The 19,537-nt window shown below is 37.6% G+C and overlaps 1 protein-coding gene across 4 annotated transcripts in view; it reads right to left on the reverse strand.

The window, feature by feature from the left end:
• Positions 1-19,537, reverse strand: part of DCLK1 (doublecortin like kinase 1) — a 333,830-nt gene that overhangs the window by 42,395 nt on the left and 271,898 nt on the right. For all 4 annotated transcript variants that reach the window (XM_084631441.1, XM_084631440.1, XM_084631439.1 and 1 more), the window contains 4 exons: positions 13,158-13,242; positions 10,285-10,393; positions 5,157-5,214; positions 4,300-4,419 (listed from right to left, as the gene is read on the reverse strand). In XM_084631441.1, the coding sequence (XP_084487567.1) occupies positions 4,300-4,419; positions 5,157-5,214; positions 10,285-10,393; positions 13,158-13,242 (372 nt within the window). The remainder of the gene's footprint in view (positions 1-4,299; positions 4,420-5,156; positions 5,215-10,284; positions 10,394-13,157; positions 13,243-19,537) is intronic.

Genomic DNA, 19,537 nt, shown 5'->3' on the forward strand with positions numbered 1-19,537 from the left:
CTAAGGTGCCACAAGTACTCCTTTTCTTTTTGCGAATACAGACTAACACGGCTGTTACTCTGAAACCTACCTATTGTGGGGTTCTTATACCTTTCTGTGAAGCATCTGGTGCTAGCAATGGTCAGACACAGAATACTGGACAAGATGAACCTCTGATGAACCTCAGCATGGCAATCCTTATGTTTTAATATTCCTATGTTCCTAAACCTCAGCTGTAACATCAGTCAAGTATCTGGCCCAAAGAGGAGGGGGAAAGGTCAAGCCTCAGATGTAAGGAAAGTAAAAGAAAGATGAGTCTAAAAGCAAAAAGAAAAAGGGAAAGACCAAACCTAAAGTTAAAGAAAAGAAAAGAAAAGAAAAGAAAAGAAAAGAAAAGAAAAGAAAAGAAAAGAAAAGAAAAGGAGGGAAGCCTAAACTCAAGAAAGGAAAAGGAAAAGAAAAGAAAAAGGAAGCACACACAGTACATTAATATAGAGACAACTAATATAAAGCAGAATAATTTTGTTGGCAGTCAGGCAGTCTACCTTGTCCTCAGTTTAAAAAAAAAGGGGGTATAATTAGACTACACTGAGTTTTATTATATTGATAAGTGTTTCTGAAGTTAAAAGAGGAGAGAGAGGTGCTGGACGGCACTTAAAGTGTTAATGTGGTTGAAAAATATTTTTTCTAAGTTATCTCTGAAGCACTAGTTTTTTATAACTTGCCAAGCTCTGCCTAGCTTATTCATACATCAGGGCAACCATCCATTACGTAGGCATATTGGGCGCATGGGGGTGGGGTGCGGGATGAGGCGGGGGCATGTAAGGATGCAATTTCAACCCTTATCTCTTGATTCTCCGATTTTTCTGGAATTAAGTCAGACATCAGAATGTAATTTTTATCATCTGCACATAAGGCAGTAAGTTTGTAAAATACAGTAACCAATTTTTTATTACCTTGTTATGTAAATGATATAATCTCTTTTCTGCTGTGAAAGTGAAATCGTATCCCTGAGCAGTAAAGGAAACTCAATAGTAAATCTTGCTTGTTAAGTTGACTAAACCCCTGTTCAGTTTGAATAATAATTTTGTTTTGTTGTGCAGAAAGGCAAAGTGCCAGAGACCAGGTCCTGCAGTTGTTTTACAAGCACTGCTTGCAATATGTTTATATTTGTATTTATGAAGTGCTTTTTCTTACACTTAGAGCACTTTAAAAAAAGCAGGGAACGATATGCCTACCATGAAATGAAGGCAGTATTTGCAGCAGCCACTTTTGTCAAACATGTTACTGTCAATTAATGCAGGGTGATATTAACTGCAACTGTGCTCTACAACAAGCCTTTTCTTCTTGAATTTCTTTCCTGTGTGTGAATTTGATTTAAACTCAGGTCTTCAAAAGTCAGTCAATAACAGATGGTTAATCAATTCCAACAGCATGTGCTGTGCAAGGGAAACAGTCAGCAATTGTTGAATTAACAATTAATATCTTTCCAGAAATACTTTCCTTGGTGCCTGCAGAGCACGGTATAACAAGGTTTTTTCAATTAAATATTAACAAATAGAATAGATATTCAGAGAAACAATATTAACATCTGATTAGGACCATTCTCCCCTTATTCCCCCTCCCCATATATAGGTAAAAAACCCATTTAATCCATGTGCTCATAGAAATTCAGATTAATTTATGTCTATAAAAAATCTCCTAAAGCATGAATATTATCATAACTAAGAAAAAGCAAACCATCAGATTAAACTTCATGGAATCTGCAGAAATTCTTAAGTAAAAAAGAGAGAGAAAGAGCATGCAAGGGTGTGTTGGTATGTTGAGGAGGAAGAGAGTAGGAAAAGTAGTAGAAAACTGATTTTCCCATGAAATCATTAAGAATAGCTTTTCTCTTTATAACCTTTTGTGAGTACTTTCAGTACTTCTCTTGTTTAGCTGAGTGAAAACTGGATTATAACTTAAACCCAAACACAAAACCCAATTGCATGACAAATTTTCAAACATGGGTGGCTAAGTAAGTTGCTCCTGCAAAACTTGCCTGTGTTTTAAGTGATTGCTCACCCCTAAGGTCCGGGGCGCTGCAGTCAGGGCACATCTCACACTTGCTAGTAGACCTTCTGGGGGGAGGAGAGAGATGGAGGGTCTGTCATAGGAAACTGAGTGGCAGTGGGTAGTCACTTAGACCTAAAATGGCCCAGAGTTTGGAACTTGAGCAGACCTATCAGATAGTACCTCTCTGACTGTTTTACAATATGGCTGCCTAGGTCTCTCTCATTGAGCCCCAGAAGCCCAGCCACCTGATGGGGGACCAAAGAATGGCTATAAAACCAAAAAGATGGCAGACAAGGGGAACTAAGAGGTGGCAGGGTTTACTATGCCTCCAAAGATTAGGTGAGGGGATGGACACAACTTGGGCAGTGGTTGAAGGGATCTTGTTTCTGTTTGTGGATGAATCACTGAGCGGCAATTCAACTTCCCATCTATTACATGTTTGTGGTATAATGGACAGGCCAGTCCTTGCAAGCAGGAGATGCAGGGCCCTATTTAATGCATGGAGATGAGGGAAGAGCATGGTCTTCCAGTTCTGGTGTGGTTGGAAGGCAGTGGTATTCTTTCCATAGGGTAGAACTTTTAAGAGCTTAAAGGCCAGTTTTGCACACCAGGGTGAAGTTTTTGCATTCAACAGGTGTGTGTACAAGCACTGCTGGCAAAAATTAAGTACCTATGTTTGCAAATCCTAAACATTTAAATCAGTGGACTTCAAACCATGGTATGCAAGGCCACCAAAACAAAGAGTGTTGCCGGAGTGATGGCGGGAATGGGATATTGAGAATGGAAGTGGTTAATGAAAGAGTTGGTCTCTCTTATAAAGTATTCTGCAGAATTAAATAAGTGGAGAACCATTGTTTTTATAAGTGAACTTGAAGTGCGGTCTATTCTGTAAAATCACTGTGGAAAAATAGCATTTTCTTACTCAAGACCTTTGTGCCCTGCGTTTCTTCAGAATTCTCTGATTTTAGTGACAAATACATTTTGATTACTTTCACTCGCAGTGAGCTGGGTTGTACTCTGACATGTGTATCATTAACAGAACTCAGAGTAGCAGCCATGTTAGTCTGTATCCGCAAAAAGAACAGGAGTACTTGTGGCACCTTAGAGACTAACAAATTTATTTGAGCATAAGCTTTCGTGGGCTACAGCTCACTTCATCAGAGGCATGCAGTGGAAAATAAATTTATTTATAAATAAATAAAATCGTCCTACTGTATTTTCCACTGCATGCATCCGATGAAGTGGGCTGTAGCCCACAAAAGCTTATGCTCAAATAAATTTGTTAGTCTTTAAGGTGCCACAAGTACTCCTGTTCTATTAACAGAACTGTTAGCTAAATTCTGATTGCAGACCCCCTTATTGCCAATGATACATGGGCCAGAAAGAACCTGGCTTGACTTGTATATTCCATGCTGAGTTTGCAGTTCTGGCAATTGGGGGAAGAAAATCTGCTCTTGTAAAGTGAACACATTCAATTTGGAAGTCACTACAAGGCAATAAATCAGTTATTTTTTTCAGGATAGAACAACACTTTAAACAACAATGGGTTTTTTCAATCTCAATTTCAATTAAACTAAAAGAGAAGACTTAATGAAGGGACACTAAACTCAATGGATACAAATGACACAGGTAATGTATTTTAAATGTAAGGCCATATTACTTTGTTTCATCAAAATATAATGATGTTTATACAAATGCTCTAATTGGGTGTTTTTGTTTTGCCTCTTGGTGTAATCTGGGGCCAAATTCTTTTTGAAACATGTGAACAGGATCATGGGCCCCCAAAATACTGACCACTGAGCACTTGCTGGCATGCTCTGCAAAAAACTATCAGGTCACATAGAGCTGAAAATGAGCAGAGCTAGCAGCTAAATTGTGTTAAAACGAGCTAAAAATTCAATTGTTTTCTTATATCGGTTTGTCATGTAAGGCAGTGCTGCAGTTACCACAGGAATGTTGTGTGATGCCACATGTGAGGAAAAGTGGTCCAGGTGATCACAAATGGAAGGTGAGGTGTCCACAAAATACACACTATTAGGATGTGGTCCACAATATGAACATGCTTGAGAGTCCCCAAACAGCAAGAGTATAGAACACACATCTCTTGTCATATGTTATTGTAAGTCTTTAGGATAAAAGCAACGGGCATTTTAGTGAGTTTTATAATGTACTATGGTTACAGCTGCTTAAGCAAAATGTCTGAAGGTGCTGATAAAGTCTTGAATTGGGTTCAGGTATGTGCGTGAGCTCCTCCACAATACGCACCTTTACAAGCTCCATGACAAGGTACAACTCAGTTGGCATGTCCATCTCCTCAATCAGAAGAACAATATTGGGATGTTTGACCCTTCTTAAAATAGATACCTCATTCTGGATCATGTGCTCCTGCCACAGAACAAAAATCTAAAATGAATACATATTGGTGAAAAAACCCTACCCTCTCTACCCCCCAAATGCATGAGGGAGAGTTCAGAGGCTCTTGGGACTTTCAAATCTTCCAAAGAATCCATGAAAGTCACAAACATTGTTTTTTAGGCAATGTAGAAAACGTCTGGAAACAGCATCATTGTGGTGATTGAGTCAAGGTCAGAGATGAGACCACAGAAAATGAAATGTGGGAAAAGAAAAGTCACTGAAACTTCTTAGAAAATTTTCTAATACAAAACATATTTTTGAGCAGTTATAAATATGGTTCTATATTCCCAGAAAGCACTTGGTAAAGAACTATAAAAAACAGCAGCAATTCAGTTAGTATAGTATTTACTATATATGATTACTACTTCTATTTTACTCTTTTTATAGCATTTAGCAATCTGGCAGCTACTTGCTTTAATGACAGTAGTTAAAGCAAAAACACACACAGTTAGCCAAATACTGAACCAAGTAAATACATTTCGCATTGTATTCTGCAGGCTGCTAGACTTGTGCTCTGATGGCCTGCCAAGGGCAGAAAATTCCAAAGGCAAATGCCCTTAACTGTGAAAATTCTGCCATTGGCCAGGAAGAATTCGAACACCAACAACTTCCCAAACTGATCTTAGCTGTCAAAACAGGATGTCAATCTCACAGAAAAATGTTTTGTTGGAAACATTTATAGTCCTTATTTGAGCTCTCATACTTACTTTTCCTCTACATTTACTTTTCTTTATGATTTTCAGAGCATATTCTCTACCAGTTGACCTGAGAAAAGATGAAAGAAAAAATAAACATTTAATTGCAATGAAAGTTTCCCAATGGATATTATGTTTGCCATTCAAGCACAGTATCCATAACTGCTGAGATGAAAAAGGATATCATCTGAATATTTTTTTAAAGGATGTGGTAACTACACGGTAGACCTGCCGAGTTTAAGGTCGCTGATTTTAACAGGACAAAATCTGGAACAACAATGGCTCTGGGGATACAAATGTTAACATTTCTTTGTATTGATAGCAATAGACCAAGAGAATTATTGCAACAAGAGCACATACCTGATAGGATTTTACGACTCAACTTCTTTGGGGCAGGAACTCTGCCTTTTTTGGGATGTTTGGATAGCACCTAGCACAGAACAATATCTACTACGGCTGATACTATGGACACTTATTTCAAATTAGTGATATGGAAAGATCAGGTTTATTCGACAAACTAAAGACACTAACATCCTTTTCTTATGCCATTTACAACTCTGATACAGATGGCTGAAAGGACAGAACATGGAACTCCATTCACATAGCTTCAATTACCCTTGAGTGAAATGGAGAATGAGTAATTCAGTGAGCAACTCTGATAAAAAGTATCTTTATTTTACAACAAGATCCAAAGTAATCCAGTTTACAATGGTGCTACTGCACAGCCTTTGGGCAATTACTTTAGAATACCAGTGGTCTAAAAAAAAGGAAAAATCAGCACCAGAAATTCACATGGCAATTGTTCTATTCTTCATCAAATGAAATATAGTTAAATTGAAATGCCATATGTATGTGCTATCTAACACCAAAAAAGGGTCCACAGCCTGGAAAGTGGGAGACATTAATGAGTCATGCATTGAAAATATTGTTTTACGGAAATTAGACACTTTAATCACCATACTGAAGTGTGCAGATATATATCTGTAACAGCATAATACTAGAACATTAAATTTAAAATTCATAAAGTCCAAGTCCAGAAGGAACTATTGTGATCATTGTCTGACCTCCTACATAGCACAGGCCATAGAACTTCTCCAAAATAATTCCTAGAGCATATGTTTTTAGAAAAACATCATATCTTGATTTTAAAATGGTCAGTGATGGAGAACCCATCACAGTCCTTGGTAAATTGTTCCAATGATTAATTACTCTCACTATTAAAAATGTACGCATTATTTCCAGTCTGAATTTGTCTAGTTTCAAATTCCAGATATTGGATCATGTTGTCTCTCTCTGCTAGACTGGGCCCCATTATTAAATCTTTGTTCGCCCTGTAGATACTTATATATAATCAAGTCACTCCTTAATCCTCTCATTGTTAAGACAAATAGATGGAGCTCCTTGAGTTTATCACTATAAGAAATATTTGTAATCCTTAATCATTCTTGTGGCTCTTCTCTGAACCCCCTTCCAACCCATCCTGAATTGTGGGCACCAGACCAGGACACAGTGTTCCAGCAATGGTCACACCAGTGCCAAACACAGAGGTAAAAGAGCCTCTATATTCCTACTCAAGATTCCCGCTTACGCATCCCAGGATCGGATTAGCTTTTTTGGCCATAGCATTGCACTGGGAGTTCATGTTCAGCAGATTATACCCCAATTTCCCAAATTTTGTAATGGGAACGTTTATAAAGAAGGAAAATGTGACAAATACTTCATCACATTCAGATTCGAAAGCCGGCAGGGCCCAAAGAAAGATATAAATTAGGATACAAATTAAGAGTTTCCAAAGAAGCTATTCTGAATGATCATCTCTTCAAAACTACAGCATTGCTGTTAAAGCCTTAATTTAAACTAGCAATAAATCACCCTGACATCTATGTTTTCCCCACTAGAGGGCTTCAAACTACAGCTCTGACCATTCTTCACCCTGAGGTGGCCTTCATGTGGATGCATTTATTCTGAGTAGACACACCCAAACCTGAGAAGGGACAGATAGTTACAGTATCAATGTCGATCTTTTAGGTGGAAGGGACAGCATCAGAAACTCAGGTGCAAGGGGCCAAAACTCAGCAAAATATGTTCTTCTTGAAAGCTAGTGAACCAGACTCTTTAGTTGTCCCAGGAAAGCTTCCTTTCTGTCACAAAAAAGGATATTAATGGATTTTGTTTTCTGTGTAAGACTATATGTGCTCCAAAACACTGGAAATATTAACTAGCATGGAAATTAAGATATTTCCAAAATCTGATATATTAGAAATGAATTTGTCTGAAAACATACTGCTGGACAAATTGCATACATGATACAGCAAATATGTAACAAGCAGATGACAACTCTGGCGACTCTTTGATTTGGGGCATCATATATTTTTTAAAAGAAAATAAAAGGCTAGGATCATGTAAATTAATATCCTTTTTATTCTTTCCTCTAAAAAGATGTGTAACCACAGACTGTTGGCAACATTGATTTGCTCTGTCTTACAGACCTATTAAGTAAACATTCAGAACAGACATTCAGAACAGACCAGAAAGAGACAATCAGATAGGCAAGCGACGATATACGTATCACTTATAATGAACAATAAAAAGGTACAGTGCAAAGCAGAAAATTCAGATTACTGCAGTATAAAAGTTTACAATTATGTACTAATCATAGGCTATATTGTTAGACCTGTTAATTAAATTTTCCTAAACCAAATAACGGGCTGCAGTCCTTCCACACACTAAGCTTTCACAAAATCCAGTGGGCATTTGGGTGTGCAAGGAATGCAGGATCACGGTCATGATTTTTTATGGATACACCCCCTCCCCAACCTTTGCACCCACACCATGTATGTGAGGGAGATAGGCATGTGATAAATTAGAGACGTAATAAATACTGCATGTAAAATCTTACTCAAGGCCCAGGAAGGCGAAGATTGAGTCTTAGTACAGTGACAAGTTTTTTTTAATAGATCAAAGAGTCATAACCGAGATCCAAGGCTGTTCTAGACACAGGAGTTTTATGCCAGTGGGAAGAGGAAATTTCTTCAGCTCCCTAACATTGCCCAGCATTCACTCCCAGCCCTACAGGGCCTGAGATAACTTTAAAGTTATGCTTTTGTATGCCGAGAAATGCTATTTTAGGTTTTTATGGAGGTGTTTTACATTTATTAGTTTAATGTTTCTGTTTCCCTGAACTCACACTCATGGTAACCAAGCCAGCTTTACAGGTGGAGGGATACAAGGAACAGTTCTAATACATTTGTGGTTTAACTCTCAAAAACATTCCTCAGATAGTTTCTCTTTAACACAAACAATATCTGCAGGAAGGTGTGCACTTTTTTGGGATGATCTGCATAACCAGACCACAAAATCCCTAGTCACTTATAGGGTATTCCATACAGACAGTGCCACATATTACTAAAGATAACTGGGAAATGGTAGCACTATTTCTGTGTGTAGTGAGACCAACAGTTAGTTCTATCATTTCCTTGTAACACATTTCTTCTCAACTTCAGAAACACCTGAAAAGCCCCAAATTGCATGAGTACACATTTTTAACTGAAGGCAGGGAAGACTCTCAGAATCTCCCAGTATTATTCTGCTGCATAATCTACTAGCTTCTTTAATCTACTATTTCTTTCATTTTAGACTTGCCCTTTTCTTTTCTCGCACTCTAAGCTGAGCCTTTTTCCCCTCCCCTTTTCTTTCACCTTATCCTGTTTTCTTCTATATGGCTTTATATGTGCCCTCTTTAATTTTGCTTTTCTCCTTTTTCTTGGGTTTCTACATTTTCTAGCTCAGTGTTCCTATGAGAGGCCACTTTCAACTCTGGAGTTTGATCTGAAAGATCATTTGCATCAAACATCATAACCTCTCTCAAAGGCAGCTCTAAAGGTGTCAAAATAGTCTTGGCCACGTACCATGTGAACCCTGAGTCTGTAGAGAGAAAGGTTCCAGACTTCCACAATAGCTGTTAGTTTGGTATATGGAGACAATTCAATCTGAATCCAAGACTGGGACAAATTTCTTTCCAGGGAGACTCTAGTTTGCATCCAGCCTATTCTTGATCTAGTTTTTTTGGTTTGCTTCCAAGTTTGTACTTGCCGAAATGTTAAATTTGCTTCTGAAACCACCGTGGAGTCTTCCGTAAACTGCTCCTCATTAGGATGTAGTGGCAGTGGATGTGGAATCTCATTCTCCGAACGCCCATGATCAGATATTGGCAGCTCTGTTGTTCATTGTGGACATCTCTTTCTCTGGCTCTTTTTTCCGCCATTCTCTGCACTGCCATCATCAGAAATCAGAAGCTTCATAATAATTTCTGTTGTGGACATCTCCTCCTCCCTGTGTTTCTTTTACACCACACTCTCTTGGTTCTCAGCAATGCCTCTCTCTCTCCTCTCTCACCTCTTAGTGGGGCTGTGGCAGCACGGCCTACTTCAGGGTTTAGGGGTGAGGAACTCACACCCACCCCTCTTGTTGCACATGAGTTTCAGTCAGTCTCTCATCCTTTATTCCTTTCCCTTTGTCCTCTGGAGTTGGGTCCAGCCACCTCTGACACCACATTGTAATACAAAACAAGCAGGAAGAGCACAGAGGCACATGTTTCATTAAGAATAACCTGGAAGTGATGCTGACAGTCAGCATGACTTCAAGGCATAGTGACATCTAAAGTTAGTTTTCAGTGCCTTACAGTGCCCCACACACAAATTTCACATTCTAATTTTTCCTGTATTTGCACAGAATGCTCTCCAGAAAAAAGATGATGAACACATATGCTAGAGCTTTGAATCCTTCTCAGGTCTGTTCTAACCAGTCAAAAAGGAAAGCTGGAAGAGTAAACTGCAAGAAAATAGTTTCAAATACCTTATTTTAGAACACTGAGAACCCTGGTAGAATTGTGCTGAGCACGGGGATGGGCGGGGAGGGGATATATAAAAAAAACCCAAAGCATGAAAGTTATAGATTGTCCCTTGGAACTGCCCCTTTTTTCACAGCACAGGTTATTAGACTAGTTTTTCCATTTTTTCCATCTGGCACTGAGATATTACCTTATTCCACAGGTCCCACAGTCTGCAAATAAAGATATGATCTAGGAAAAGCATTATATTAATGATTGCTTTTACAGTAATAAGCAAATAATCCTTCTCACCTTTCTATACACTCCTTTACAATAGCAAAATTTCCATCTCCTATAGTCCTTCCAACTTTATATCTTTCTGCTATTGATGCTGGAACCTGGAAGCCTTCCTCCAACACTTCTGAAAAAATCATTAGTGCATTTTTATTGGTAGAGAAGGAAATGCAGATGTTGCACATAACATGCACTTTAGGTCCAATGGAAACCATTCAGAATCAATATCTCATTTAGTATATAGCAAAACCATGCTGATGACATTGAATATACTCAATAGGTTTCACACAGATCAAATGATGAAAAATAAAACCTATGGGCTGTAGACTCAGACATTCAAGGTTTACACAACTTACAGTACCTATTGCAACATATTCACACTGTAAAACTGAAATTGTATTTTTTAAATATGAAAGGGCCTTTGTGGTCTCCACAAACGTAGTTGAGCCCTTTGATAAGGGTTAGAGCTGCTTGACATAGTATGATTAAATATACGTACCAAAAATCTAACACTCAAGCACTTATTTTATTACATCCTGTAAAATGAGACATCCATAAAATTCCCCATGTGTTAAGTGCTATTTTCCCCTCAATATTAAATATTTAGTTTTTAAACAAATGTTCTCAATTATATCACCTTCACATGCAACCTGGGCACCAGATGTTTAGATAAAATTGTGTTACACACAGTGTCTACACACAGAAAAGGTTTGTAGTTCCTGTTACTTTAGTGCCTATTAATGCACCTTTATTCTTGAAATACATTTGAAACAGCAGTTTACCAATGCCTACTAATGCTTCCAAAAGCGGGGACTATGGACTTTAATCTAAACCAACCACCTTTGGACCATATAAATATACCGGGTATATACTAATACCTAAAAAGCCTTTTAAAACAGTGACTCTTAAATTTACACGCTTTAAGGCAGTAAATATTAATTAGATTTCACACAACAGAATACAAAGTGTGAGACTATTTGGCAAAAAACCCACATGTTTTCCACTGTGGTGTTAAGATTGAAATGCTGTGACTTTTGTGTTTTTCACCTTAAATCACAAATGGTACAGGGATACGTGTGTCTCTCTGTTGGAACGATAGCCCCAGAGTATAGGCTACCCTGAGTCGCCACATCTTAATCACTAGCATGCTGCGAGGATATTCATCTCGCTGGAGCTGTCATTTTTCTATGAAAGCCCAATGTGATTATGCATGCTTCCTAAAAAAGTAGTTACACGTGAATGGAACACTCCAGTGCACGGTGCTGTTCAGCTATTCAGATTAATTTATTTCAGGCACACTATGTTCGTTTTGGTAAAGATCCTGGTCATACGCTACGCTTTTTATCAAAGAAAGGCTAGGACAGGGTATTTGAGATACTGTCTGTGCAAAGTAATTTTATAGATTGAAGGGGTATCAAACAGGAGTTATTATTTTACATACAACTGTCCTCTAATTGTTGCTTTTATTTTCTAATTAAATGTCAAATCAATTTACATTGTATCAAAACCCTCATCCTATGCCACCTTGAACTCAGGTCCGCATACAACATACCAATGTACGTCTGAACTGTTTTGTCTATGCCGGATTCTAAACTCCTTGAAACAAGGAACAGGTCTCTTTATAGGCTGTGAAATGTTAAGCATATTGCCCTTATATATGAAACGAAAGGAAGGAAATATGTGACATCCCCAGCAGGAATGATGACCTTGCAGAATCTTCATACATCAGGGGAGTTCAGTTTCATATGAACAACTGCGGATTAAAGGTTCCAACTCTCCTCTTAAATGGGTAGGTTACTAGACCTTTGCTGTGCTACTTCCAAGAGTTTGGAACTTTGGTCAAAATTACATCCCTCTCATTCCATCACCTCCTCCTTTTAAAAAACCTTAATATAAGAATTATTCTAGAAGTTACTCTATTTTAGTTGCCCCTGCATTTATTACCTTTCCTTCTAACTTTTCACCATTTTATCACCCTGGGTTCCTTTTATTTTTCAGCTTTAGAGGGTGCTCTTGTCATTTTTTTAAAAGATATACGTCACAGTAAAACAATTAAACACACAGCCCACAAAGTACTCAAGTGGGAGTACTTGTAAATAAAATGAGTATGTCAGGCAACAATCAGTAATAATAAACCACCATCATCCTCATCCCATGATCTAAAAATTTTATAAAATCAGATTTTTTTTTAAAGAGATGGGCCATTAAAGTGGCAGTTGGGCCTTCTCTACATTACAACCAGTTTAATCCCCAGTGCTTCTGTCACACTTTGGGTGAAATCCTGATCCTATTGAAGTCAATGGCAAAACTCTCACTAACTTCAAAAGGGCCAGTATTTCATAGATTTTAAGCCCAGAAGGGACCACCGTGATTATCAACTTTGACTTTCTTCACACTTTGTGTCCACACACAAAAGCGCTGTAAATAATTCACAAGCATTCTACAATGTGGGTGGAGTAGAAAAAGCTTTCACATTTCAGAACTGGGTTGGTCTAAACCATTTCTGTTTGAACCCATTTCGCACCAATGAGGAAACTGTTCAACTAGTTCTGCTATTATTGTCCCATATTGTACTGGTGGCCTTTCAAAACATTCCAGAATCCACTGCTTCTGGGAGCTGTTCTGCAATCTGTAGGGTCAGTACCAGAGAAGACAGTGGAACTGAAATGCTTGAATAATGCTATTCTGGATGAAGGGCAAACATCATGCTAGCATAGAATCCATGATTCAACCAGTTCAGTAAACCTGGTAACCCTCTCAAGGTAGACTCAGTCATCCCTACAACTCTTCACTCTCTTCAGCATGAATAGCAACTCGTTTCCCGTATAGATGCTGGCTATCACTGTTTTGAAATGTCAACAACCTTCTATCATCAAAGCAGTCTCTTTTACCTTCTCCAGGTCCATCATTTTCATCCATGGAGCTGCAAACTTTGGTGGATGCTAATGAGGTAGAGGAGCCACTGTGTTGGGAGCTCTGGAAATGGAGAAAGACAAAGGAAGACAGAAATGATTGTTAAAGTGCACTTGTGTCTCCACACGTCATTACTGGACAGAAGTCCCAAAAGGGAGTTTAGTATTTCCATGGAAAACATCCATTCACCCCTTGAAAAGAGCCTATAGGATGTTTATCAAAAGTTAGATTTTTCTGCTCATCGAATTCTTTTTATTCCCCCTTGTTACTGGAGATTTCCCTACTTCATTTTGTGCAGTTCAGCTTCTATGCACCTTCCATTGAAAAACAAGTGTAGAAAGGTTCTACACCGAGTACACATTTTTGTGGCTGAAATGTGAGAAGTCACCAAATTGGGGTACTCTCTGTTGGCAGGAAGTTTCCAGTAGTTAGTTGTCTTGACTTTTTAACCCAGCTAATACCAACACCAAAATGCCAATTATGACTGATATCTATTTTGTTAGAACCAGGTTCACTCTTTTCTGCAAGGACCCATTTGGTGAAAGCCTCCCCAGAAAGGTCCTAGAACAGGCAAGTATATTTTTGTCATATAGGGAGAAAAACAAAACAACATTACCACATATATGCTTATTTTCCAGAGACCTCTTATTCTGTGCTGCATCTCTCTTACTAATGATTAAATAATGTCCCAGCCAGAGAAACACCATCTGCAAACTGAAAAAATCTACAAATGTAACGGCAGAACTTTAAACTTAAAGCCACAAATGGGCATTACTGTATATTTTCATGGGGTAACTTGAGTTAGAAAGAGGTCTTTATTTAATTATAACAATCATGTGATAATACTATCTTGTGTTTATAAAGCACTTTTCATGCAGAAAGATTCCAAAGTGCTATATTATTTGTAGTTTGCCTCCAAGTTACATATCATGTAGAGTGAGACTGTACTGTTCGTAATTTACATTGTAATCTCTTAGGGGCAGGGACTGGATCATATCTTTCTCTATATTTGGAAGATACTGAAAACAGTCTTGGGAGGTCTGGAAATGTGGAAGTGTTAGCAGTCGATGAATAAATGCTACGAAGTTAACTGGAAAAACAAACTATTTAGAGGAATCATTTCATACACCAAAGAAATAAAAGTCACTTTAGGGTAGAACAGAGCAACTGTTTGGGGCAGGATATGAAGAACAATGCTATATCCGCTTGAAACTTCAGTGCAGTACTGAGCTAGACAGGATGCAATTACTAGAGCTAGAATCTGGCCAGAATGCTCGAGTTTATTTGTATTTGCAGGCTAAATTTTAATTTCTCCCACACTAAATTGAGATCAGTGGATTTAGCCATTCATTTTGACCTATTTTTCTTTAAATAAACCTCATTATTTACACATTCCATGCCTAAGAATTTCTTTGTCTTTTCTTTTAATCATCACAAACTCATTCTTTTCATTGGTGTGACCACTTCCTTTGAGCTTTGACTAGGATTAAAACTTCACTCATCAGCTTTTGGACTACATTTTCTGCCTCTTAATGACAGAAGTGTGCACTGAGTGGCTTTATACTGTTCACTGAGGCATTTCTGCCCTTGCTGCAGGCATAGGACAAGTGTTAACTACCTATATTTAAACTCTGCTAGATATTACAGTGAAAACTTACCTCACAAACATTTGCAAATGACAGTGCAGAGGGATAACAAGTAATAAGCATACAGCATAACTCGATGAATTCTCAAGGCAGGAGGAAATATTCCAGGTGTATAGCACAGAATGATGATAAAAAGTAAAAATTTTGTTTTACACTTCTACTGGGAAGAACATATAGTGAATAGCTTTCACTATTTTTTCTGGTCCTTCTCTTAACTCTCCTATGACAGCATATCCAAATTATGATTGCTTCTGCCATTCCACTCTGTTTTCTTAAGGGGTCTATCATTTAAATATGTTCAGTATATGATGTATATGCAGTCATGAAATGATCTTTAAAAACTCCGAAGTGTTATAGCCCAGGACTGTTGAAAGCGTTAGTATTTTGACAAATTACCAAATGGTTACTGCATACAGTTTTTGCATGTTAAATGGTGAGATGAATCTTTACAGCAGATGGTACCTCTAACACTACTGATTATACACCACAGCATCTTCTTTAACACTTTGATTATCTCTTCAGACTGCTGACCTACTGCTCTTACTCCTAGAGTGAAAATGGGAGAGAGATTAAAGTTGAGACATTACTTTGTGGACAAATTTTCTCAACCTGTATGTGTAAATTTAGTCTCATTTATGCAAGAGCACCTGATTTTTCAGAGCTTCTGAGGTCCCACTGGGATTTGTAGGTGCTCAGTTCTGAAAATCAGACAAAATCACTGAAACATATGCTTTAACTTTAAACACAAATAGTCCCAATTGACATGTGTGAGGCTAAGCATGTACTTAACCGCTTAGCTAAATAAGGGTCATCTTTGGGTGCCTAAATATGGATTTAGGAACCTAACTCTAGTCAATCAGAGATGAGAATGTTGGTTTCTGTAAATTTTAGCAGAAAACAGCTTTAATATGAGACTATTTTTAAAGCCTCCAACTCTCTTATAGACATTATATTTAGATCAACACATGAGAGCAGGAAGACTCCATATTATACACAAATAAATAAAACCTGGGCACCAAAATGATGCATTACTGCTATGTACTCTACCATAGGTCTGCACAAAAAGCACCCACTGACAGCAGTGAGAGTTGTGCACATAAAACAAGTGGGTATGGACTAGAGTGTAAAATGAAGGTAGTGTTAATGAATTATTTTGAAGACTGCCAGACCACAGAAACCATGAAGGAATGCCCTCTACATCACATTTAAGAAAGCCCTCCAATTGTATTAAACAGATCTAAAAAAATAATATTAATAAAGTTCAGGAATTGTATGTACATGTCTATAGTCACAATCCCCACACACAGAGCGTCTCATCTGCTATGCAGACGAGGTTACTAGGTAGAAGAGTCACAAACAGCTTGATTTTATTGTGTATTTCAGTTCCCTGGAATTATATAAAGGCATTTATTTATTTATTCATTCATTGTTTTGTAAGCTAGAAGGACCTCAGAGTTCATTTAGACTTTATTTAGCTCATTTTCCTCACCAAGCTGAAAGCCCTCTGAGCCCCATTGCCTTGAGGGGCTTGGTGTTTCTTCCAGTTGGCTTGCTAATCCTGATGCAGTTCTTTGTTGTACATATGGTAGCCCTAACAGCTGTGGATCCCATTAGGATTATTGCAGAGGAAAAAACCCTGTGCAAGAGCAAGATATTTTCAACTACAGACCGTAATGCAATTAGCTGTTTTAATTGTAAGAGATCTTGAGGCACTTGAAATGTCATCACCTCTAAGCAGATTTAACAGGGACCAGTTGCACAGGTTGCTGACACCTGGATGCTTTTATGACACACCTACATAAAAGCAATGGCATAAAAAGATCAGGTCTTTGGTGTAGGTATTTCAGATCCTATTCGGGTTCACGTAACAGATGGTCAACATACCACACTTCTTATTGATGTGAATGGGAAGATTAGCACTATAGAGTTTCAACCATGTTTTACTGAGAGATTTATTCAGCAACTGTTTTGTAAATATTTAAAGGGTGTACTTCAACTGCCATTCCTCAAATTCAAGGACAAGAGTATGGTAAAGTATTCTATAAATCTGAGGATTCTCCTCTTCCTACATACACCTTGATCCAAAACTCATCTTCCATCACAGTCCCACACAACAAAGGGAATTATTTTTGTGGACTATTGATATGAAGCAGTTATGAAAGGAAACCCATAACAAGTATGTTTAGGAAGCAGGTTAATGCATATCAGATTCCCAAATCTTGAAAACGGAACATTGGATTACGTTTTCCAATTTATCGGAATCTTTATTAGCGCACATGAAGTCTACAAAGTCTTTAGACAATAGATTCCTTTGTATTTTGCTAATGTGAAGGAAGCATGTGGATGAAATGTCAGTAACAGAAATCCACACAGATGTAAAGCTGAGTTTGGAACACATGCAGAGTTGTGTTCTTTTAAAAGGGTGTTACTGAAACAGAGTAAAATGAGTACACAAAGTGTAGATCAGGCACAGTGTTGAGGCACATCGTAAGTGAATGCTTTAAATTATTATAGCATATCCAAGAATTACCCAGAATTTTACAAACATGGTAAGGGGAAAGGCTAAACATTTCAGTAGTGTGTGTTTGAATACACCAGGAAATATATCAACAGAGATTCCTAGAAACTAAAGAAACCAGTTAGGCAAACGTGCCAATCTCCTCGCCTATGCAATATTGTGACCCATGTGTGTTTGGTTCAGTTATAAATTATTCAGGTTATTAAATTATCTTAATCCTCCACCATTTCCCTTGGAAGCCCATTCCCTTGTCTAATGGTCATCATGTTTAGTGACAAAATAAGAGCAACAGAACAGTGTAGAAATGAGATTAAGAGCCTGATTCTGCTCACCTAATTCCACTGAAGTTTCACTGTCGTAAAACCAATAAGAACGGAGAATAACGTACACTGGGAATATTTCAAGAGCAGGAAATTTTTTTAAAAGGCTATGCAGAGGGTAAAATATTCAGCAACAAAAAGTAAAATTAATACTACTTTTTGGTACCATTTTTGAAGAAGAAACTCAGTTGTATTTATTACAGCCTAGACAGAAGCCAAGGATTAGACAAAGTTCTATTGCCCTCTCTCTATCCAGTGAAAAATGTTCTTTATTTTCCTTTGTTTAATCAGTTACATTTTTTTGGCATATACAGATGAGAAGAAAAAAAAATCTCAAGTAAACAGTACAGGACTAGTAAAAATTACTTAATGGAGAAACATCAACTCCACAATCTTTGTGCTGAAAGAGTGGAAGTCAATGGACTTCAATGTGAAGAAAGAGAAATGATGCAATTGTTTTCTTTTCAAGTTGGGATATACCACTAAACTGACACATGAGATCTACATTTATTAATAAGCTGCCTTCATCTGGAAAGAAGGGAAGAAGAAATGTGTGCAAGCATGAGTTTTGTCCATAGTCCTACATTCTACATAGGGTCTTGAGGCACATAATTTAAATGAGATCCTGCTTGAAGAGCTACACATTTTTCATATATGCACTTCAGGATATACAAAGAGATCAGTTCAAACACAAGCAATAATCTATATGTTTCATTTAGGAAATCGTTTTGTTCTTTTCTTGAGGGATTAAGGGAGTGAAAGTGAGATGGGAAAGTTTGCAGGAATATCATGCTGGTGAAAAGAACTAAAAATGGCAAACTAAAGTATTCTGTTCTATATAGGTTCTTGTATTGCACTCATCACCATAGAATCGGAGTGCCTAAGTATCCTGTTTGCCTACAGGGCAAGCGCAATACTGGAAGGCTAAAACAGTTTTCTATTTAGTGTTCAAGTAATAATCTTAAACCTGAGCTGGATGAACCACTGCTTTGAAGAATCAGTTGTAATTTAGTCTCTACCCTCACTCATTCTCTGGCATCTCCTGAGGAAAGATGGATGTTTTTCAAAATATATATCAGATTCATGCTTTTAGGTAGTTGGCCCACATAACTTTACTATATCCAGATTGCATTTAATGTAAAAGTTACTTATGCAGTAGCATAGTGAAAGGTGTTTTTTTTTAAGTTACATAGACATTATATCTTTAATTAAACAGAAGAAAAAGAAATTCTAAGAAAGTCTCAGATTTCTGTTTCCTATTTCTTCCATTAGATTAGAAATGTTGCACTGTGGTCAATTTTTTATTTTTAATCCCATCTATTTGTCTGGGCTAAATTTTAAAAGCTCTCCCAATGCCCCTAAGCATTTTAGGAAATGATTCTAACTTTACGTTATTTTGTGCCCTCTTTTAAATTATTGATATAGTACAGCTTCATTTTTGTCTTCATTAGGCTACTGCTGGTAGCCATCTCCTTATTACTGATAAAAATGCAAAACGCAAATATTTTTAAGGGAAAAATGGTTTTGAACCTGGCAGACCAATTTCCCAATGATCAGGACATGGACTGAGCTGGAATTTGTATCAGTCTCACAGACCTATAGAGTAAGAGCTCTTGAAAATGAGTTGAAGCGACAGTAACCAGCAGGAGATAGAATGTCATCTGTTGCTAAGTTTTTCCCCAGAAATAAACTAGGGAAACATAAATGAAAGAGGGCAAAGGTGTGCTGGGGAAACAAGGTATTTATTTTAAAATACAGCAAATACAGTTCAACATTCTTTGCAGACACATTTTTCTAATAATTAGGTGACTTAGGAAGAGTGCTGCTAAAGCTCAGTTGACAGCAAAACCCGGTACACTGCTTACGGTACAGCA

The sequence above is a fragment of the Lepidochelys olivacea genome, assembly GCF_965140295.1.
Source record: "Lepidochelys olivacea isolate rLepOli2 genome assembly, chromosome: 1".
Classification (NCBI taxonomy): Eukaryota; Metazoa; Chordata; order Testudines; family Cheloniidae; genus Lepidochelys; species Lepidochelys olivacea.